Raw genomic sequence first — 23,351 nt, 5'->3', positions numbered from 1 at the left:
ATTTATTTATATAGGATTTTTGAATTCTTGTTATTTTTAGAATATTTTTGAAAAATCTCACGTACCCCTTGGCATACCTTCAAGTACCCCCAGGGGTACGCGTACCCCCATTTGACAACCACTGCTCTAGAGCAGTGATTAAAACCCGCTTTTTGAACTCTTTTTCCACCTCTTTTTGAACCCTTTACGACATCTTTTTGAACCAACCGTTTCTTTTCAACTGTTTTGTAATCAAAGGCGATGGCTGTTGGCGACGCCGTCCCTATGGAAGCAGCTGTTGCCATGTGGTCAGGGAAGGTCCAAATAAAAGAAGGAGGCGTGCAATCTTTTGGCAGAGTGCGCTGTAAAAAGGTTACGTACAGTGGGGCAAAAAAGTATTTAGTCAGCCACCGATTGTGCAAGTTCTCCCACTTAAAATGATGACGGAGGTCTGTAATTTTCATCATAGGTACACTTCAACTGTGAGAGACAGAATGTGAAAAAAAAAAATCCAGGAATTCACGTTGTACACATTTTAAATAATTTATTTGTAAATTATGGTGGAAAATAAGTATTTGGTCAACCATTTAAAGCTCTCACTGATGGAAGGAGGTTTTGGCTAAAATCTCACGATACATGGCCCCATTCATTCTTTCCTTAACACGGATCAATCGTCCTGTCCCCTTAGCAGGAAAACAGCCCAAAGCATGATGTTTCCACCCCCATGCTTCACAGTAGGTATGGTGTTCTTGGGATGCAACTCAGTATTCTTCTTCCTCCAAACACGACGAGTTGAGTTTATACCAAAAAGTTCTATTTTGGTTTCATCTGACCACATGACATTCTCCCAATCCTCTGCTGTATCATCCATGTATCCATTTTGGTATAAACTCAACTTGTCATGTTTAGGAAGAAGAATACTGAGTTGCATCCCAAGAACACCATACCTACTGTGAAGCATGGGGGTGGAAACATCATGCTTTGGGGCTGTTTTTCTGCTAAGGGGACAGGACGTGTTAAGGAAAGAATGAATGGGGCCATGTATCGTGAGATTTTGAGCCAAAACCTCCTTCCATCAGTGAGAGCTTTGAATGGTTGACCAAATACTTATTTTCCATAATAATTTACAAATAAACTCTTTAAAATTCCTGGATTTTTTTTCTCCCATTCTGTCTCTCACAGTTGAAGTGTACCTATGATGGAAATTACAGACCTCTGTCATAAGTGGGAGAACTTGCACAATCGGTGGCTGACTAAATACTTTTTTGCCCCACTGTATATACATGTTTCTCCTCACTGAGCCAATTTGAATCCTGTCCCTGTTTAATTCTTTGCTTCTTGTCTTGTTTAATAGATGTCATCAGTGTTTGAACCTGTAGTGAAACCCAATATCCAAGTTACATTTAAACCAGTGTGGGTGGCACTGGGAGTAGGTGGGTAAAGTGTCTTGCCCAAGGGCACAACGGCAGTGACTAGGATGGCGGAAGCGGGGATCGACCCTGGAACCCTCAAGTTGCTGGCACGGCCACTCTACCAACTGAGCTACACCGAAGAAGAAGAGAATAAAAAGAAGAGGGTACAGAAAGAAAAGTACGCGAGCGGCGTTTACCCTGAAAGCTTCCTTGATTGTTGGAGAACACTCGATCATACGGGCTTTGTCGAGTGGAGCGAATGGCTTTTTACTCCGTCAAGCATGAACAACCTGAGTTAAGACACAACAAAATGGCGGGATGAGATGTTCTGATGGGACGCCGTCCTATCCCGACCACGTCCTCACTCGGCGAGGCAATCTAGTCAAACATTCACTGCCGACGGAGGTAATGAAAACCCCATCTTGGCGTCTGGCGGAAAATGTATGAAAAAGAGCGATGTGGTGATGTGATCCAGCAGCACACATCCAGTGTGTCTTGTAATGGAAATGTGACACGGGGCGGGGAAGGAGAGGGGGGGGCAAACCTATTGACTCTTGCTGGTGTGACAGTAAAAAAGGAGCCAAAGGAAGAATAGGATATGCGGACTTCAGGTGAGCGGGAGATAGTGGAGTAGGGGGGGGGGTGGTGGGGGGTGGTGGAGAGGAACAAGGCTCGACTCCATCCGCAACATTTGGACCAGCAGCAGCACTGTGATATCGATCGCTTACCCCCCCCCCCCCCTCCCCCGTGGCGAGTTGCGGACAAAGCACCGCCATTATTCCAAAGGCACATCTATTCACACCTCACTGTATCAGCTGAGAACACAACACCGATTTTACTGCAATCTTAGCGTGATGGCTACGGATGGGTTGATTCCTTTTCAGGGTGCGTACACAATCCCCACGTTGCAAGGAGCAAGCGTTGGCCCCGCTGGTGAACGAGTGTGAGGGGAGCAAAGAGGCCAAAAGCAGCGCTGAAATGAGCGCAAGAATGCACAAATATACACAATAGGAAGGGGATGGTTTACTTGACACGTGAAACGTGACGAATCAGGGGGATGCACTAACCACTTTGGCCACCAGATGTCAATGTTTGAGTTTTTTTTTGGTTCTCGCCCGGAAAAGGGTGGAGTGCCATCTCCGGGTTGGGGAGGAGACCCTGCCCCAAGTGGAGGAGTTCAAGTACCTAGGAGTCTTGTTCACGAGTGGGGGAAGAGTGGATCGTGAGATCGACAGGCGGCTCGGTGCGGCATCTTCAGTAATGCGGACGTTGTACCGATCCGTTGTGGTGAAGAAGGAGCTGAGCCGGAAGGCAAAACTCTCAATTTACCGGTCGATCTACGTTCCCATCCTCACCTATGGTCATGAGCTTTGGGTCATGACCGAAAGGATAAGATCACGGGTACAAGCGGCCGAAATGAGTTTCCTCCGCCGTGTGGCGGGGCTCTCCCTTAGAGATAGGGTGAGAAGCTCTGCCATCTGCCTTCACATCGAGAGGAGCCAGATGAGGTGGTTCGGGCATCTGGTCAGGATGCCACCCGAACGCCTCCCTAGGGAAGTGTTTAGGGCACGTCCAACCGGTAGGAGGCCACGGGGAAGACCCAGGACACGTTGGGAAGACTATGTCTCCCGGCTGGCCTGGGAACGCCTCGGGATCCCCCGGGAAGAGCTGGACGAAGTGGCTGGGGAGAGGGAAGTCTGGGTTTCCCTGCTTAGGCTGTTGCCCCCGCGACCCGACCTCGGATAAGCGGAAGATGATGGATGGATGGATAAAGGCCTACTGAAACCCGCTACTACCGACCACGCAGTCTGATAGTTTATATATCAATGATGAAATATTAACATTGCAACACATGCCATTACGCCCTTTTTAGTTTACTAAATTGCAATTTTAAATTTCCCGGGAGTTTCTTGTTGAAAACGTCGTGGAATGATGACGTGTACGCGTGAGGTCACGGACTGTTAGGAAATATTAGCGCTGCGCGCACACACAGCTAAAAGTCATCTGCTCAAACCGCATAAATACACAGTATTCTGGACATATGTGTTGCTGAATCTTTTGCAATTTGTTCAATCAATATTGGAGAAGTCAAAGTAGAAAGATGGAGTTGGGAAGCTTTAGCCTTTAGCCACACAAACACACGGTGATTCCTTGTTTAAAATTCCCGGAGGTGAAGCTTTACTATGGATCAGAGCGGTCAAGCGAACATGGTTCCCGACTACTTGTCTATTGGCAGGTTTCGGTGAGAAAATTGTGGTAATAAGTCGCCTCTTACCGGAGATCAGCGGAGCTTCTGTCCTGCTGCAGCTTCGTGACTTCTCTCAGAGACTGGCGTCAACACACCCGTGGACACACCCCTCTGACTATCAGGTACTATTTAACTCATTATATCACTAGCAATAGAAAGATAAGGGATTTCCCAGAATTATCCTAGTAAATGTGTCTAAAAACATCTGAATCGCTCCCAATGCAATTGCCTTTTTTTTTTTTAACTTTTTTTTTTAATCTACTTTTTATTTTCTAGTCATTCACTCTAAATTTCCTCATCCTCGCTCAAATTAATGGGGAAATTGACATTTGGATCCCGACCAAATGTCAACCAGCAGGTTTCGGTGAGAAAATTGTGGTTAAAAAGTCGCTTCTTACCGGAGAAAAGCTGAGCTTGTGTCGTCCATAGCTGCCGTCGACTTCCCTGAGACACTGCGCGTCAAGACACCAGTGGAGACACACTTCCGACTATCAGGTACTATTTAACTCAATAAAACACTAGCAACACAATAGAAAGATAAGGGATTTCCCAGAATTATCCTATTAAATGTGTCTAAAAACATCGGAATCCGTCCCAATGCAATCGTGTTTTTTTGATGTTGTTTTTTTTTTGTTCTCTACTAAATTTGGGAGACTCCCGGGAAAATCGGGAGGGTTGGCAAGTTTGAGTATTAGCGGTATATGTGGTGTTACAGCGACACCGCCGCTGTATGATACTGGCGGGCCAGTTCTATTGTTAATTTGATATTGCCTCAAGGGCCATATGAAATTACATAACAGGCCAAATTTGGGCCATGGGCCAGAATTTTACACCCGTGGCTTAATCCATTCCATAATTTAATTCCACGTACTGATATACTGAAGGTCTTAAGTGTTGTACGTGCGTACAAATGTTTTAAATTACATTTTTCTCTAAGATTATATTTCTCCTCTTTTGTTGAGAAGAATTGTTGTACATTTTTGGGTAGCAGTTTGCTTTGTGTATAATTCTAGCTGTTTGCAAATTCACAATGTCGTGGATGTGAATGTCTGATATCAAAGTCAAGGCCCCCGGGCGAATTATCTATGGCCCCCGGGATGATATTTGATTAGTATTGGAACCGGCCCGCAGGCCACAGCTGGCTGCTGCTGTTCTGCACGCACCAATACTCCATCAGTGTTGGCGCTAGGAATTTTCAAAATGGGGTCCCAGGGACCCCATGAAGTCATACAATTGGGGTCCAGCAATACATTTTTGGAGTACCACTTTTTGTAACCGTTTTTAAAAACAAATGATAAATGTATGCATTATCCTGTTGAATTACAATACAATTATTATATTCCTTTATCAAAGACAGCTCGCACCCTGGCTTTGACCCGTTTGAACTTCTGCCCTCAGGAAAGTATGTGGGCTCTATTGATAACCTCACTAACAACTTTAACAACGCCCTGCGCGAAACCATTGATAGTATAGCACCGCTGAAGTTAAAAAAGGCTCCAAAAAGGCGTATGCCATGGTTTACTGAAGAAACTAGAGCTCAGAAATTATTATGTAGAAAGCTGGAACGCAAATGGCGCACGACTAAACTTGAGGTGCACCATCAAGCATGGAGTGATAGTTTAATAACTTATAAACGCATGCTTACCTTAGCTAAAACTAATTATTACTCAAATCTCATCCACCGTAATAAAAACGATCTAAAATTATTGTTTAGTACAGTAGCATCGCTAACCCAACAAGGGACTCCTTCCAGTAGCTCCACCCATTCGGCAGATGACTTTATGAAGTTCTTTAATAAGAAAATTGAAGTCATTAGAAAGGAGATTAAAGACAATGCGTCCCAGCTACAACGGGGTTCTATTAACACTGATACGATGGTATATACGGCGTATACTGCAAATATCCAAAATAGTTTCTCTCGTTTTGATGAAATAACATTAGAAGAATTGTTACAACGTGTAAATGGAATAAAACAAACAACATGTTTACTTGACCCACTTCCTGGGAAACTTATCAAGGAGCTTTTTGTATTATTAGGTCCATCAGTGCTAAATATTATAAACTTATCACTTTCCTCGGGCACTGTTCCCCTAACATTCAAAAAAGCGGTTACTAATCCTCTCCTTAAAAAACGTAACCTCGATCCTGACCTCATGGTAAACTACCGACCGGTGTCTCACCTTCCCTTTATTTTGAAAATCCTCGAAAAAATTGTTGCAGAGCAGCTAAATGAACACTTAGCGTCTCACAATCTATGTGAAACCTTTCAATCCGGTTTCAGGGCAAATCACTCTACTGAGAAAGCCCTCGCAAAAATGACTAATGATCTATTGCTAACGATGGATTCTGATGCGTCATCTATTATGCTGCTCCTCGATCTTAGCGCTGCTTTCGATACCGTTGATCATAATATTTTATTAGAGCGTATCAAAACACGAATTGGTATGTCAGACTTAGCCCTGTCTTGGTTTAACTCTTATCTTACTGACAGGGTGCAGTGCGTCTCCCATAACAATGTGACCTCGGACTACGTTAAGGTAACGTGTGGAGTTCCCCAGGGTTCGGTCCTTGGCCCCGCACTCTTCAGCATCTACATGCTGCCGCTGGGTGACATCATACGCAAATACGGTGTTAGCTTTCACTGTTATGCTGATGACACCCAACTCTACATGCCCCTAAAGCTGACCAACACGCCGGACTGTAGTCAGTTGGAGGCGTGTCTTAATGAAATTAAACAATGGATGTCCGCAAATTTTTTGCAACTTAACGCCAAAAAAACGGAAATACTGATTATCGGTCCTGCTAGACACCAACCTCTATTTAATAATACAACTGTAACATTTGATAACCAAATATTAAAACAAGGTGACTCGGTAAAAAATCTGGGTATTATCTTCCACCCAACTCTCTCCTTTGAGTCACACATTAAAAGCATAACTAAAACGGCCTTCTTTCATCTCCGTAATATCGCTAAAATTCACTCCATTCTGTCCACTAAAGACGCTGAGATCATTATCCATGCGTTTGTTACGTCTCGTCTCGATTACTGTAACGTATTATTTTCGGGTCTCCCCATGTCTAGCATTAAAAGATTACAGTTGGTACAAAATGCGGCTGCTAGACTTTTGACAAGAACAAGAAATTTGATCACATTACGCCTGTACTGGCTCACCTGCACTGGCTTCCTGTGCACTTAAGATGTGACTTTAAGGTTTTACTACTTACGTATGAAATACTACACAGTCTGGCTCCATCCTATCTTGCCGATTGTATTGTACCATATGTCCCGGCAAGAAATCTGCGTTCAAAAGACTCCGGCTTATTAGTGATTCCTAGAGCCCAAAAAAAGTCTGCGGGCTATAGAGCGTTTTCCGTTCGGGCTCCAGTACTCTGGAATGCCCTCCCGGTAACAGTTCGAGATGCTACCTCAGTAGAAGCATTTAAGTCTCACCTTAAAACTGATCTGTATACTCTAGCCTTTAAATAGACCTCCTTTTTAGACCAGTTGATCTGCCGCTTCTTTTCTTTTCTCTCCTATGTCCCCCACTCCCTTGTGGAGGGGGTCCGGTCCGATGACCATGGATGAAGTACTGGCTGTCCAGAGTCGAGACCCAGGATGGACTGCTCGCCTGTGTATCGGTTGGGGACATCTCTACGCTGCTCATCCGCCTCCGCTTGGGATGATTTCCTGTTGACGGGACTCTCGCTGCTGTCTTGGATCCGCTTTGAACTGAACCCTCACGGCTGTGTTGGAGCCACTATGGATTGAACTTTCACAGTACCATGTTAGACCCGCTCGACATCCATTGCTTTCTGTCCCCTAGGTCCTCTCCACGGTTTCTCATAATCAGCATTGTCACTGACGTCCCACTGGATGTGAATTCTCCCTGCCCACTGGGTGTGAGTTTTCCTTGCCCTTTTGTGGGTTTTTCCGAGGATGTCGTAGTCGTAATGGTTTGTACAGTCCTTTGAGACATTTGTGATTTAGGGCTATACAAATAAACATTGATTGATTGATTGAAGGTGCTGCAGGATCATCGGGTCTAAGACAGACGACAAAAGGATAAGATCACGGGTACAAGCGACCGAAATGAGTTTCCTCCGCCGGGTGGCGGGGCTCTTAGGGTGAGAAGCTCTGTCATCCGGGAGGAACTCAAAGTAAAGCCGCTGCTCCTCCACATCGAGAGGAGCCAGATGAGGTGGTTCGGGCATCTGGACAGGATGCCACCCGAACGCCTCCCTGGGGAGGTGTTTAGGGCACGTCCAATCGGTAGGGGGCCACGGGGAAGACCCAGGACACGTTGGGAAGACTATGTCTACCGGCTGGCCTGGGAACGCCTCGGGATCCCCCGGGAGGAGCTAGACGAAGGTTTCCCTACTTAGGCTGCTGCCCCCGCGACCCGACCTCGAATAAGCGGAAGAAGATGGATGGATGGATGGATGAAATATAACTTACCTCACTAATTATTATTTATTTATTTTTATTATTATTACTAATGAGTATGTTATGAATAAATTGAGAACAGGAAGTGACTGCTATGTAAAAAGAAAAGGGGTAAGATTAAATAAGCTCAGCTTCTTCCAACTCCTTTTCGAACATGTTGAATAGAAAAACTGGAAATTGTGACATACTGTATCATGATGTATGCATGCATGTTCCAAATAAACTCAACTCAACTGAACTTTTTTCATTATAGGGTGTTGTGTGAAGAATGTTGAGGACAAAAATTAATTTATTCAAATTCGGAATAAGGCTGTAGCACAGGGGTCGGGAACCTTTTTGGTTGCGAGAGCCATGAAAGCCAAATATTTTAAAATGTATTTCCGTGAGAGCCATATCCTATCTTTTAACACTGAATACAACTAAATGCGTGCATTTTTTAAGTAAAACCAACATTTTTAGAGTATAATAAGTCTCTAATTTTTTTTTAATAACATTGTTATATCTTGAACAGGTGCGGTAGAAAACGGATGCATGGATTAAAATGCATGAGAATGTTTTATATTTTGAACGTTATTTTTAACATCCTGATTACCAGCGGAATTATTCATTACTTATCGTGTCGAGTAATGTCAGCTAAGATTTATCTGAGAGCCAGATGCAGTCATCAAAAGAGCCACAGGTTCCCTACTCCTGCTGTAGCATAACAAAAATGTGGAAAAAGTATACTTTTACACTCCAAATGCACTGAGAAGCTGAGACAACATTTCCAGAGCATTTTTCCCCTGTCATTTTAACACCGCTCTGCGTCTTTGCTCCGTGTCGCATCCACCTTTGAGGTCTTGTTAACTGAACCACACCACGGTTCACTTACATAGTGCGCATGCGTCGATCTAGACGGCCCCTGCTGCAGTTCGCTTTGTCTTTTGTCTTTGTTCGTTTTGTACTTTTGTATACTTTTACATTTAATTTACATTTACTTTTTATCAAGTCCTGCCCTTCTAAACATGCAGTTTAGAAGTGTTTTGTTCGTCTTACTCAGTGGTCCCCAACCACCGGGCCGTAGAAGAATTTTTTATTCATTTTTGTAAAAAAAAAAAATGTTTTTATTTATTTTTATTTTTTTTATTAAATCAACATAAAAACACAAAATACACTTACAATTAGTGCACCAACCACAAAAACCTCCCTTTTTCATGACAAAAACATCCCTTTTTCATGAAAAAAAAAAAAAGGAGATTCCGCATGTTATAATGAATTGCAGTATACATCTTGCCATGAATTGATTAACGTGGACCCCGACTTAAACAAGTTGAAAAACTTATTCGGGTGTTACCATTTAGTGGTCAATTGTACAGAATATGTACTGTACTGTGCAATCTACTAATAAAAGTATCAATCAATCAATCAATCAATCCCCCCTCTGCTAACGCTGCAGCTGCCATTGACGTCATCCTCAGCTCCATAGCCTGGCTACAAACACAGCACCCGAAAGCTCTCATCCTCATCTCGGGGGATTTTAACCATGTTAGTATGGACAAATCACTCCCCAACTTCACTCAGTATGTCAGCTGCCACACCAGAGGAAATAAGATCTTGGACCTGCTATACGCAAACATCCGTAGCACTCACAGAGCTGGGCCGGTCAAACCACAACTTTGTTTACCTCAACCCCTGTTATGTGCCTCTGTGACCAAAAAAACTGTGAGAAGGTGGTCAGAAGGGGTCCAAGAGACACTACAAGGCTGTTTTGAGGTAACTGACTGGCAGGTGCTCATGGAGCCTCATCAATCAATCAATCAATCAATCAATCAATCAATGTTTACTTATATAGCCCTAAATCACTAGTGTCTCAAAGGGCTGCACAAACCACCACGACATCCTCGGTAGGAAAACTCACACCCAGTGGGACATTGGTGACAATAATGACCCAGTGGGACGTCGGTGACAATGATGACTATGAGAACCTTAGAAAGGAGGAAAGCAATGGATGTCGAGCGGATCTAACATGATACTGTGAAAGTTCAATCCACAATGGATACAACACAGTCGCGAGAGTCCAGTCCAAAGAGGATCCAAGACACAGCTCTCATGGTGAGGACATTGACAGGCTCACAGAGTGCATCACAGACTATATCAACTTCTGTGTTGACTCAAATGTCCCATCAAAGACGGTCACCAGCTACCCAAACAACAAGCCGTGGGTGACTAAAGACATCAAAGCCATACTGAATGACAAGAAGAGGGCATTCAATGCTGGTAACAGGGATGAGGTGAAAAGAGTTCAGGTGCTGCTGAAGACCAAACTCAGGGAGGCCAAGGAGAACTACAGGAGGAATGCTGGAAGGGAAGCTGAAGGACAACAACATGAAGGCGGTTTGGAGAAGTATGCAGACCATCACCGGCCTCAAACCGTCAGGGGGTAGGGGGGGACACAAAGAGGGGCCCAATGAGCTAAACCAGTTCTTTAACAGGTTTGACACAATGGCTTCGACAAGCTCCTGCCCCCCATCCAACCCCCCCCCCACCCCCCACCCCCCAAAAGATGCCAGCCGGCCCCCTGACAACCTCAGCGAACCAATCCACCCCCCCTCCCCTCCTCACAGTCCCCCAACTCCAATGACTACCTCGCCCCACCTAACACCTCACCCTCAGAAGGATGACCCCGCCCTCCCCCAACCAGCTGAGACCCCCTCAGTGTGTCTGTCTGCAGAACAGGTGAATACACAGCTAACGGTGTGAGCCCCAGGTTGCTCAAAACCTGCGCCCCACAGCTGTGTGGTGTGCTCCAGCACATCTTCAACATGAGCCTTAGGCTGCAGAAAGTCCCCACACTGGGGAAAACCTCAAGCTTGGTCCCAATCCCCAAGTGCACGCACCCCAGCACGTCGAAGAACTACAGGCCAGTGGCTCTAACCTCCCATATCATGAAGACCATGGAGAGAATTGGTCCTGGAACAACTACGCCCTACATTCAAGCCCAACCTGGACCCACTCCAATTCGCCTACCAGCCCCGACTGGGAGTGGAGGATGCAGTCATCCACCTGCTGAACCGAGCCCACGCCCACTTGGACAAGCCAGCAAGCAGTGTGAGGGTCATATTTTTTGACTTTTCCAGTGCTTTCAAGACTATACGGCCTGGGCTACTGGGTGTGAAGTTGGAGAAGATGCAGGTGGAGGCCCCCTTGGTGTCCTGGGTTGTAGATTACCTGACTGACAGACCACAGTACGTTCGACTGCAGGATTGTGTGTCTGACAGGCTGGTCAGCAACACCGGGGCCCCGCAGGGTGCAGTCCTCTCCCCCTTCCTTTTCACCACCGATTTCCACTATCAGTCAGAGTCCTGCCACCTTCAGAAGTTTTCTGATGACTCTGCGATAGTGGGGTGTATTGAGGATGGTGATGACGAGGAATACAGGACACTGGTGGAGGACTTTGTCACATGGTGTGGAAAGAACCACCTCCAGCTCAATGTGACGAAAACCAAGGAGCTGGTTGTGGACCTGGGAAGGAGGAAAAGTACTCCGGCGACCCCTGTTTCAATCAGGGGGGTCGATGTGGACATGGTTGAGGATTATAAATACCCCGGTGTACACATGGACAACAAGCTGAATGGGTCAAAACACGCTGAAGCCCTCTACTGAGGATAGGATCCTTCAACGTCTGTACAAAGGTGTTCAAGATGTTCTACAAGTCGGTGGTGGCGGGCGCCTTCTTGTACGCCGTGGCTTGCTGGGGCAGCGGGCTAAGAGTGAGGGATACAAACAGACTGGACAAGTTGGTAGAGAAGGCCAGTAACGTGGTGGGAGTGGAGCTGGACTCTCTGGCGGTGGTGTCAGAGAGGAGAAGTCCAGGAAAACTCCTAGCCATCATGGACAACACCTTCCACCCACTACACTCGGACCTTGCGGAGAGAATGAGCACGTTCAGTGGAAGGCTCAGACTCCCTAAATGTAACACGGAACGACATAGGAGGTCCTTCATAACGACAGCCATCAGATTGTATAATGCATTTGTTCCTTGACTGCACTTAAATGTAGAATATATGTAGATTATATTTATACTATTCATATATATATATATATTATATATTTTTTATTATTATTATTGTCTATTGTGAGCGAACTGTGGTGCTGAATTTCCCCCAGGGATCAATAAAGTACTTTCTATTCTATTCTATTCGATTGCAAGCAAAATATTAGTCATAGTCTGCATCTTTTTTGGTGCACATCGGGGTTCGGATGATCACCTTGTACTAGCACAGCAAATGCACCAGAGTTGATTGGAATTGAACCGAACATGACACGTGTGGATGTATCAAGCAGTCTTTTTTTCAGGATTCGTAAACCATTTTCCATGGCCAAATTCAAGCACTTTTTAAGGAATTTCATGATCAATTTTCCAGTATCCTTCAAAAGGCGAAAACCAACATGAATCAGGCCATAGCCTTGTTGTTTGAGGTCACCAAATGCTGTCTGTAGGAAAAATAGGGAAAATCTGCTAAAACCTAAGGCTAACATTGAACCAGTAGTTATCATCAACTGAATGGGGCTTAGAAAATGAAGCAGTGTTTGTGTAGACTATTCAATGTCATTGGTGTTTGCAAACGTGTCTCCATTTGAGTTGTTTTTCACATTTCTTGTTCTTTTTCTTACAACACTCAATGACATCGAACAGCACGGGTTGATTGACACCGTATTTGTGCGTGTAAACTGCATGACGTGATATAAAAACACGCACCCTAAAAGGCAATTTCGCATATTAATATAAGGATAATAAATTAAACACCTCAGTCACCTTTCATTAAGCATATCTAGCCTTATAACTGTGGCCATAACTAATGACCAAAAAGACAAAAGTTTCCTTTTTTTTGCTTTCACTGAGGTAGCCAGACAAGTTAAGTAGACAACGAATAGACAAACCCCGTTTCCATATGAGTTGGGAAATTGTGTTGGATGTAAATATAAACGGAATACAATGATTTGCAAATCCCTTTCAACCCATATTCAATTGAATGCACTACAAAACAAGATATTTGATGTTCAAACTCAAAAACTTTATTTTTTTTTTGCAAATAATAATTTACTTAGAATTTCATGGCTGCAACACGTGCCAGAGTAGTTGGGAAAGGACATGTTCACCTCTGTGTTACATCAACTCTTTTTTTCACAACACTCAATAAACGTTAGGGAACAGACGAAACTAATTGTTGAAGATTTGAAAGTGGAATTCTTTCCCATTCTTGTTTTATGTAGAGCTTCAGTCGTTCAAAAGTCCGGGGTCTCCGCTGTCGTATTTTACGCTTCATAATGCGCCACACATTTCCGAACATTGTAGTCCAGACAGGTCTGGACTGCAGGCGGGCCAGGAAAGTACCCACACTCTTTTTTTTTAAAATGAAGCCACGCTGTTGTAACACTTGTCTTGATGAAATAAGCAGGGGCGTCCATGAAACGTTGCTTGGATGACAACATATGTTGCTCCAAAACCTGTATGGACCATTCAGCATTAATGGTGCCTTCACAGGTGTGTAAGTTACCCATGCTTTGGGCACTAATACACCCCCATACCATCACACATGCTGGCTTTTGAACTTTGCGCCTATAAAAATCCAAATGGTTATTTTCCTCTTTGTTCTGGAAGACACCACGTTTTCTGTTTCTAAATATAATTTTAAATGTGGACTCGTCAGACCACAGAACACCTTTCCACTTTGCATCAGTCCATCTTAGGTAAGCTCGGGCCCAGGCAAGCTGGTGGCGTTTCAGGATATTGTTGATAAATGGGTTTGGCTTTGAATAGTAGAGTTTTAACTTGCACTTACAGATGTAGCGACCAGCTGTAGTTACTGACAGTGGTTTTATGATGTGTTCCTTAGCCCACGTGGTGATATCCTTTACACACCGATGTTGGTTTTTGATGCAGGACCGCTTGAAGGATCAAAAGTCCGTAATATCATCGCTTACGTGCAGTGATTTCTCCAGATTCTCTGAACTTTTTGATGATTTTACGGACCGTAGATGGTAACATCCCTAAATTCCTTGCAATAGCTCGTTGAGAAATATTGTTCTAAAACTGTTCGACAATTTGCTTACAAATTGGTGACCCTCACCCTATCCTTGTTTGTGAATTACTTAGCATTTCATGGAAGCTGCTTTATACCCAATCATGGCACCCACCTGTTCCCAATTAGCCTGCACACCTGTGGGATGTTCCATATAAGTGCTCGAGGAGCATTCCTCAACTTTATCAGTGTTTATTGTCACCTTTCCCAAATTGTTTGTCACGTGTTGCTGGCATCAAATTCTAAAGCGAATGATTACTTGCAAAAAAAAAAAAAAAAGTTTATCAGTTTGAACATCAAATATGTTGTCTTTGTAGCATATTCAACTGAATATGTGTTGAAAATGATTTGCAAATCATTGTATTCCGTTTATATTTACATCTAACACAATTTCCCAACTCATATGGAAACGGGGTTTGTAGTAGAGCAAGAAATGCATACAACCGTGTTGTGTAAAAACTACAAAATCATTCATATTAACTCAGCAAAGTTGTGAAAAAAGGTTGCAAATTGTGCATTATATGACCTTCGCGGTACAAACACGTCCAATAATTTAACCATTTTAATGTAATTAACCGAAATGACAGAATGTAACATGTTTGTTTTAACTGAGGTAGTCAGACCAGTTAAGTAGACAACCAAAATAATGGAGCAAAAATTACATTGAACTATGTTGTATAAAAAGTCAAAACCATTCACAATAACTCAGCTCTATGTTGTGCAAAAGGATACAAATGACATATGACCTTCACAGTGCAAATAACGCCAAAAAGTGCAAATTAATTTTCTTTTTGCATACTATAGCAGGCTACACATGGATTTGGTCCACGTTTTATCCAAAGTTTGTATTTGTCATTTTCCATCCAATTTTCTTTAAAGGGGAACATTATCACAATTTCAGAAGGGTTAAAACCAATACAAATCAGTTCCCAGTAGCTTTTTTTATTTTTCGAAATTTTTTTCAAAATTTTACCCATCCCGGAATATCCCGAAAAAACGCTTTAAAGTGCCTTATTTTCGCTTTCTGTGAAGCCACCGTCCATTTTCCTGTGACGTCATCCAGTGATGCCATTACAAACAAACGGATAGCACAGCAAGATATAGCGACATTAGCTCGGATTCATACTCGGATTTCAGCGCCTTAAGCGATCCAACAGATTATGCAGGTATTGAAACGGATGGTTGGAGTATGGAGGCAGATAGCGAAAACTAAATTGAAGAAGAAACTGAAGCTATTGAGCGAATAGCTATTGACGCTATTCGGCCATGTCTGCCTTAACATCGCCGGTAAAATGTGCAGACCAAACGTTTGTGACTTTCGCATCTTGTGACACTGGATCAACTTAAATCCGTCGATTGGTAAGTGTTTGTTTCACATTAAATGTGGGTGGAGGGAAACGCTGGATGCAAATATATCTACAAATGTACATACAACTAGCCTAAATGGCATGTTAGCATCGATTAACTGGCAGTCATGCCGCGACCAAATATTTCTGATTAGCACATAAGTCAATAACATCAACAAAACTCACCTTTGTGATTTCGTTGACTTTATCGTTGGAAATGCATCTGCAGGTTATCCATACATCTCTGTGTCATGTCTGCCTTAGCATCGCCGGTAAAATGTGCTGACACTCCGGCACATTCAATGGGGGTCCGGCGGCAGATTTCTTTGACTTTATCGTTGGAAATGCATCTACTTTGAGTGTCGCAGGATATCCACACAATCTTGCCATCTCTGTAGTAGTATAGCTTTCGTCGGTAAAGTGTGCGGAACAAATGACTGACCATTTCGTCGGCTTTCCCCACACCCTCGTATTTTGAACAAATTTCATCCAATTTCTTGCCACTTTAGCATCTTTGGGCCAGTGAATCCCTCCCTGTTAGTGTTGTTACACCCTCCGACAACCAGAGGTGGGTAGAGTAGCCAGAAATTGCACTCAAGTAAGAGTACTGTTACTTTAGAGATGTATTACTCAAGTAAAAGTAAGGAGTATTCACCAAAATATTTACTTGAGTAAAAGTAAAAAGTATGTTGTGAAAAAACTACTCAAGTACTGAGTAACTGATGAGTAACCTGATTACGGCAAAAAATAATGCACAAAAACATAAAAATAGCAATGAGCAAATTCAGAGCCATAAATATCTCTTAAGCAACTAAAACAATAATATATTTAAAATAATAGTACATTAAAATAAAAAAAATTAAGACACATTGAGCCACAATAACTTAACAGCACCATAGGCTCAATAGGCATTGATTGATTGATTGATTGATTGAAACTTGTATTAGTAGATTGCACAGTACAGTACATATTCCCTACAATTGACCACTAAATGGTAACACTCCAATAAGTTTTTCAACGTTAATCAATTACTTAATAAATGACCAAGTCGAGGTGATCTACCTCATATATACATACACACACATATCATATACATATATACATACATTTATATATACAGTATATAATTTATATTTATTTATTTTGCCGTTTTTGTTGACATGTTAAAGGTGTTTTAATGAATATACATGCATGTTTAACATATAGATTCCTATCTTTCATGAAGACAAGAATATAAGTTGGTGTATTACCTGATTCTGATGACTTGCATTTTAGTGCTGATAATGTCCACTTTTTCAAATGGAGGAGAAAAAAGTTCCTCCTTTCCGTCTAATACCACATGAAAGTCGTTGGTTTTTGGCATCTTATTTGTCCAGCTTCCATATTCGTTTTTATACACTTTACAAGAAATACATTGGCGGCAAACTCCGTAGCTTGCTAGCTTGTTTGCACTGGCTTTCGAAGACTCTTATTTTGTTAGCGCAGGCGCGATGGAGCGGCGCTTTTATTGTGAAGACAGGAACTGTGCGATCAGTCTTTAGGATTTTGACGGGAAGTACGGTAGAAATAAAAAGTGTCTTTTTTCCTTTAAACTTTTGATTGATTGATTGAAACTTTTATTAGTAGATTGCACAGTACAGTACATATTCCGTACAATTGACCACTAAATGGTAAAACCCCAATACGTTTTTCAACTTGTTTAAGTTGGGTCACGTGACCACCTGGCTCTGTTTGATTGGTCCAACGTCACCAGTGACTGCATGTGATTGGTGAAACGCAGGCATGTGCAGATCCTACTTTGAAGCTCTGTCATAAACCGAAACAAACATTAACAGATCGATAAAAAAAAAAAAGTAACGAGTAGCGAGCTGAATGTAGATAAATGGAGCGGAGTAAAAGTAGCGTTTCTTCTCTATAAATATACTCAAGTAAAAGTAAAAGTATGTTGCATAAAAACTACTCGTAGAAGTACAATTTATCCCAAAAGTTACTCAAGTAAATGTAACGGAGTAAATGTAGCGCGTTACTACCCACCTCTGCCGACAACACACCGGCAAGGCACGATGTCTCAAAGGTTACAAAAAATAGTCGAAAAAACTGAAAATAACAGAGCTGAGACCTGGTGTTTGTAATGTGTTTGAGAAAATGGCGGCTTTATTACCTAGGTGGTGTCACGTTCTGATGTCATCGCTCCAAGAGCGATAAATAGAATGGCGTTTAATTCACCAAAATTCACCCATTTAGAGTTCGGAAATCGGTTAAAAAAATATATGGTCTTTTTTCTGCAACATCAAGGTATAGATTGATGCTTACATAGGTCTGGTGATAATGTTCCCCTTTAAAACGAAAACCTCCCGGCATGACACCACTGTCCTCTTGGGGGCGACATACAACAACCTAATGTAAGGGCTCGTGCAACGCCAACAAATCAAGCGTGTAGCTTTCATTTTAAAGGAAACTTTTTTTTTTTTTTTCCATTTTATAATCAGCCTTTCGAGTCAGTCTCTACCGCTCGCTAGTGTTACGAGTTATTGAGTTATTGTGCAAAAATATGGGGAAATAACTACAAATGTGCGCTACATTCGTTAACGGTGTTACAAAAAAGATCAATTAGACTGATACATAATGTTTGATATGGAGAACATAAAAACTCTTTCTTTTTTGAGTCAAAAATATTAAAGTTCGATGATTTGGTAAAATTGCAAACAGCTAAAACTATATACAAAGAAAACTATAACCTGCTACCAAAGAATGTACAACAACTTTTCTAAAAACTCTTTCTTTTTTGAGTCAAAAATATTAAAGTTCGATGATTTGGTAAAATTGCAAACAGCTTAAATTATATACAAAGAAAACTATAACCTGCTACCAAAGAATGTACAACAACTTTTCTCAACTAAAGAGGAGAAATATAACCTTAGAAGAAACTACAATTTAAAACATTTGCATGCACGTACAACACTTAGAACCTTTAGCATATCAGTATGTGGAATTAAATTATGGAATGGATTGAGTAAAGAAGTTAAACAATGTACTGATATGAACCAGTTTAAGAAGTTGTTCAAATTAATAGTGCTTACAAAGTACACAGAAGAAGAATTATGAGAAATACTTTCAACCTTATTAAAAATAAGATATTCTTCAGCTCCTTATGTTAATAATGTCTGATTTAATTAATTACATATTAGAACACTGTTGTATTACTCATTCACGGATGTCATTTTACTATAAAAAGGTCAGTAAATGAATGTATGTATTCGTAAATGCTCTGAAGTGGAAAAGGGATAGGATTAAACACATTTTGCTTCCTCCTACTCCTTTTCGGACATGATGTAAAGAGAAATGATATGAAATTATGTGATGTATTATGTTGTAAGTGTGTTCATGTTGGAAATAAACTAAAAAAAAAGAAAGACTGCCGAGAAATATGGACATCTCCAACTATTTGCAAGCACTTAACCCAAAATTCAAGCATTTTTCAAACCTTGAAAACACAACTTTCAAATCAAGCATTTTCAAGGTTTTAAAGCACCCGAACGAACCCCTTTTTTTTTTTTTTAGAGTTTTAGCCCAGAACAGAGTGTCGGACAAAATTCCATCCTTCTAGTTCAGGGGTCGGCAACCCAAAATTTTGAAAGAGCTATAATGGACCAAAAATACAAAAAAAAAATCTATCTGGAGCCGCAAAAAAATTGAAAGCCATATTTCATACAGATAGTGTGTCATGAGGTATAAATTGAATTAAGAAGACTTAAAGGAAACCAAATGAGCTCAATAATAGCTACAAGTGAGGTACAATGGTGCAGTATGTACATATAGTTAGCCATTTTTTTTCTCTGGCTTTTAACACTACGTGAGTTGTGTGTCCTCTGTGTTTAAAAAATTTGATTTCTATTTACTGTTTTAATTGGTTTCACCCTTAAAATCATTTTTAATCATATTTATTTAATATTGTTTTTATATGTATTTATTTTTATTTTTTGTTTTTATTCAGTCATTGGTGGAGCTCAGGATAGTGTTTGAATGTTGTTTTTACGATTGTTGTGCAGCACTTTGGAAACATTTTGTTGTTTAAATGTGCTATATAAATAAAGTGGATTGGATTGGATTGGTAAATAGCATGTTAGCATCGATTAGCTTGCAGTCAAGCATTGACCAAATATGTTTGATTTCTACTCCGCACAAGTCAATAACATCAACAAAACTCACCTTTGTGCATTCATGCACAACGTTAAAAGTTTGGTGGACAAAATGAGACAGAAAAACAAGTGGCATAAAACACGTCTTAGAAAGTCGGAGAAAGTTATACATGTAAACAAACTACGGTGAGTTCAAAGACCGACAAAATTAGTAGGACAAAACGGCGCTCGCCAAATTCTCGAATCAGTGAAGCATGAATATAATATAAACAGCGTGCTTTATTGCAATTAGGGAGGTTTGTGTCATGTTTGTCCTCCTACAGAAACCATATTAAAACAAAAAATATGTTTTTTCCCCCCCTCATCTTTTTTCATTTTTAATATATTTTTGAAAAAGCTCCAGAGAGCCACTAGGGCGGAGCTAAAGAGCCGCAGCGAAGACACAACAAACTCCCTTCTTGTCTCTCATGGACACACACCTGTTGTTGTTGACTTTGGACGAGACGGCCCAATACATCAAGGCCGCGGAACAGAGACACACTACGGGCTTATACACACACACACACACACACACACATCCACAAAAAAATATACGCCACACATACACCCCCCAGCCCAACGCCCTCGACGCAAATCCCGTAGGGGTGATGAATGGATGGTCAGCGCCTGAGAGCTGCGGCCTACCACCATGACCTTGAACTACCTTCCCTTTGTTGCTAGATATCTCGAGATGTATGTTGTAATATGTATATGTGCTTTGCTATGGAGGTTTTTTCCCACTCCAGACTGGGCCCCCTTAGGAGCCCAGTCTGATTGTATTTTTTTACTCATCCTTCCCCAGCGTTTACGTTTTTCCCATCTTTTACGGGGCGCCTTATGGCGACCCATCAGCGTTCTTGTTCTGTAACCCTGTACACTCTTTGTTTGTCTAATCTTGAACAGGTTTGTGCTGAAAACAAAGTTTCGTTGTACTTGTACAATGACAATAAAGACCTATCCTATCACAGTATCATGTTAGACCCGCTCGACATCCATTGCTTTCCTCCTCTCTAAGGTTCTCATAGTCATTATTGTCACCGACGTCCCACTAGGTCATTATTGTCACCGATGTCCCACTTATGTGGGCCTACCGAGGATGTCGTGGTGGTTTGTGCAGCCCTTTGAGACACTAGTGATTTAGGGCTATATAAGTAAACATTGATTGATATCCTATGGGTTGCCGACCCCGGTTCTAAGGGGAAGCGGGATCAATTAAAAATGAATGTTCATGGGTCCAGCGATCAGAAGTTACCTCGGTCGGTGTCGTAGAGGAAGACAAACTTGTTCCAGTCGTAGTGGTCCAGCAGGGACAGCAGCGCCCCGCGGATGGACGGCCGCAGCTGCAGCGTGAACTGGCTCTCGCCCTCGATGGGGAAGCTGGGCGTGATGAGGGAGATGTGCAGGGCGCTGCAGAAGGACGTCAACGTGTGCACCGATCGCTTGTCGTAGAGGCCGAAGATGGCGAAGACACCGCGGGAGTACTGGGAGCAAACTGTGGAGGAGAACAGCATCATGTAAACAGATGGACATGGTGGACGCTTCATGTTGGCTCCACTGGAGGAGGCCATCAGGGACTAAATGCTGAGCTAATACATGTCAAAGATCATTAAAGGCCTACTGAAACCCACTACTACCGACCACGCAGTCTGATAGTTTATATATCAATGATGAAATATTAACATTGCAACACATGCCAATACGGCCTTTTTAGTTTACTAAATTCCCATTTTAAATTACCCGCGAGTTTCTTGTTGAAAACGTCGCGGAATGATGACGCGTACGCGTGACGTCACGGACTGTCAGGAAATATTAGCAGCTACACCACTCGCGGCTAAAAGTCGTCTGCTTTAACCGCAGAATTACACAGTAATTTGGACATCTGTGTTGCTGGATCTTTTGCAATTTGTTCATTTAATAATGGAGACTATAAAGAACAATGCTGTTGGTGGAAAGCGGTGGATTGCAGCTGCCTTTAGCACCGAGACACAGCCGGTGTTTCTTTGTTTGTTGTGAAGTGGAGCGGTCAAGCGAACATGTTCTCTCTACGTCAACGAGCATGTTTTTGGATGGGGAAATTGTGATATGTATCTTACCGGAGACATCAGTGGATTATTCGTCGTCCTGCAGCAGCTGTCAAAAAAGGCAGCTGTGAGCTTGGCTCCTCGGCTTTTCTCTGAGACACTGCGTGTTCACTGCAGCCATCCGACCTCGAGGTATGCCTTTACAATCTTTAAAATCTCACTAAAACACTATTAAAACAATAAGCAGATAAGGGATCTTCCAGAATTATCCTAGTAAATGTGTCTAATTACATCTGAAACGCTCACACTGCCGCCGCTTTTTTAAATTTTTTTTAATTTTTTTTTCTAGTCCTTCACTATCAATATCCTAATTCACGAATCTTTTATCCTCGCTCAAATTAATTGTCGCTTTCTTGGTCCGAATTACTCTTACTGCTGGTGGCTCCCATTAAAAACAATGTGAATATGTGTGGAGCCCTGCAACTCGTGACGTCACGCGCACATACTTCCGCTAAAGGCAGGGCTTTTCTATTAGCGACCAAAAGTTGCGAACTTTATCGTGGATGTTCTCTACTAAATCCTTTCAGCAAAAATATGGCAATATCGCGAAATGATCAAATATGACACATAGAATGGACCTGCAATCCCGGTTTAAATAAAAAAATCTCATTTCAGTAGACCTTTAATATTACAGCTGCTGTCAAAAACACTGCTCAACTATCCTCTATATGAGAGGAATGCGTCGCGGTTTTTGGGGACACACTGCAAAAAAGGCAAGTGGCAAAGCCTACAGATGACATGAGCATGCTATTTTTCAGAATCTGCTGTAAAAAAAAACACTAGTCAAAGAAGATAATAATAATAATAATAATAATGGATTAGATTTATATCGCGCTTTTCTATTATTAGATACTCAAAGCGCTCACAGATAAGTGGGAACCCATCATTCATTCACAGCTGGTGGTGGTAAGCTACATTTGTGGCCACAGCTGCCTTGGGGTAGACTGACGGAAACGGGGCTGCCAGTTTGCGCCTACGGCCCTGTCACGCCAAATTTCTTCCCCCCTACAAAAACCTTACAGCCCCTCTAATGCCTGAAGGACCCCAATGAGGGCGTGACAATACCAAGTTATATGACTCTTAAGGGTTACAGCTGCAAAATTAGCGAAGCCAAAATAGCTTGAAAGGTTAGCGTGCTGGAATGCGAATATTTTTTCCTCACCCTTATTTTTCACCAATGACAATCAGCCAATTATCATGCTTTTAAAACAGGCAGCTGGGTGGGCTTCTTTAAGCAAGTTATATGACTCTTAAGGGTTACAGCTGCGAAATTAGCTTAGCATGCTGGAATGCTAATATTTTTTCAACACCGTTATTTTTCACCAATGACAATCAGCCAATTATAATGCTTTTAAAACAGGCAGCTGTGTGGGCTGCTTTAAGGTCCTTCCACCCTCATTGAGGTCCTTCAGGCATAAAAGGGGCTGTCATGCCAAATGTCTTCTGGGGGGGAAGGTTTTTGTAGGGGGGAAGATATTTGGAGTGACAGCCCCTCCGACCACCACCAATCATTCATTCACACCTGGTGGTGGTAAGCTACATCTGTAGCCACAGCTGCCCTGGGGTAAAATGACGGAAGCGTGGCTGCCAGTTTGCGCCTA

General features: G+C 42.2%; 2 protein-coding genes across 7 annotated transcripts in view; both read right to left on the bottom strand.

Annotated features, from left to right (window-relative positions):
• The window catches only part of gria4b (glutamate receptor, ionotropic, AMPA 4b), a 352,168-nt gene that overhangs the window by 178,611 nt on the left and 150,206 nt on the right, over window positions 1-23,351 (bottom strand). For all 6 annotated transcript variants that reach the window (XR_009806573.1, XM_061898945.1, XM_061898942.1 and 3 more), the window contains exon 3: window positions 20,922-21,161. Coding sequence is in view for 5 of the 6 variants with exons in the window: in XM_061898945.1 (XP_061754929.1) it covers window positions 20,922-21,161 (240 nt within the window). In the remaining variant the exon portion in view is untranslated. The remainder of the gene's footprint in view (window positions 1-20,921; window positions 21,162-23,351) is intronic.
• LOC133551824 (uncharacterized) overlaps window positions 1-23,351 on the bottom strand; it is a 502,474-nt gene that overhangs the window by 390,811 nt on the left and 88,312 nt on the right. The window lies entirely within an intron of this gene.

The sequence above is a fragment of the Nerophis ophidion genome, linkage group LG04 (genome assembly GCF_033978795.1).
Source record: "Nerophis ophidion isolate RoL-2023_Sa linkage group LG04, RoL_Noph_v1.0, whole genome shotgun sequence".
Taxonomy (NCBI): Eukaryota; Metazoa; Chordata; class Actinopteri; order Syngnathiformes; family Syngnathidae; genus Nerophis; species Nerophis ophidion.
The sequence above is the reverse complement of the archived record's forward strand: the minus strand, read 5'-3'. Positions and strand labels throughout refer to the sequence as shown.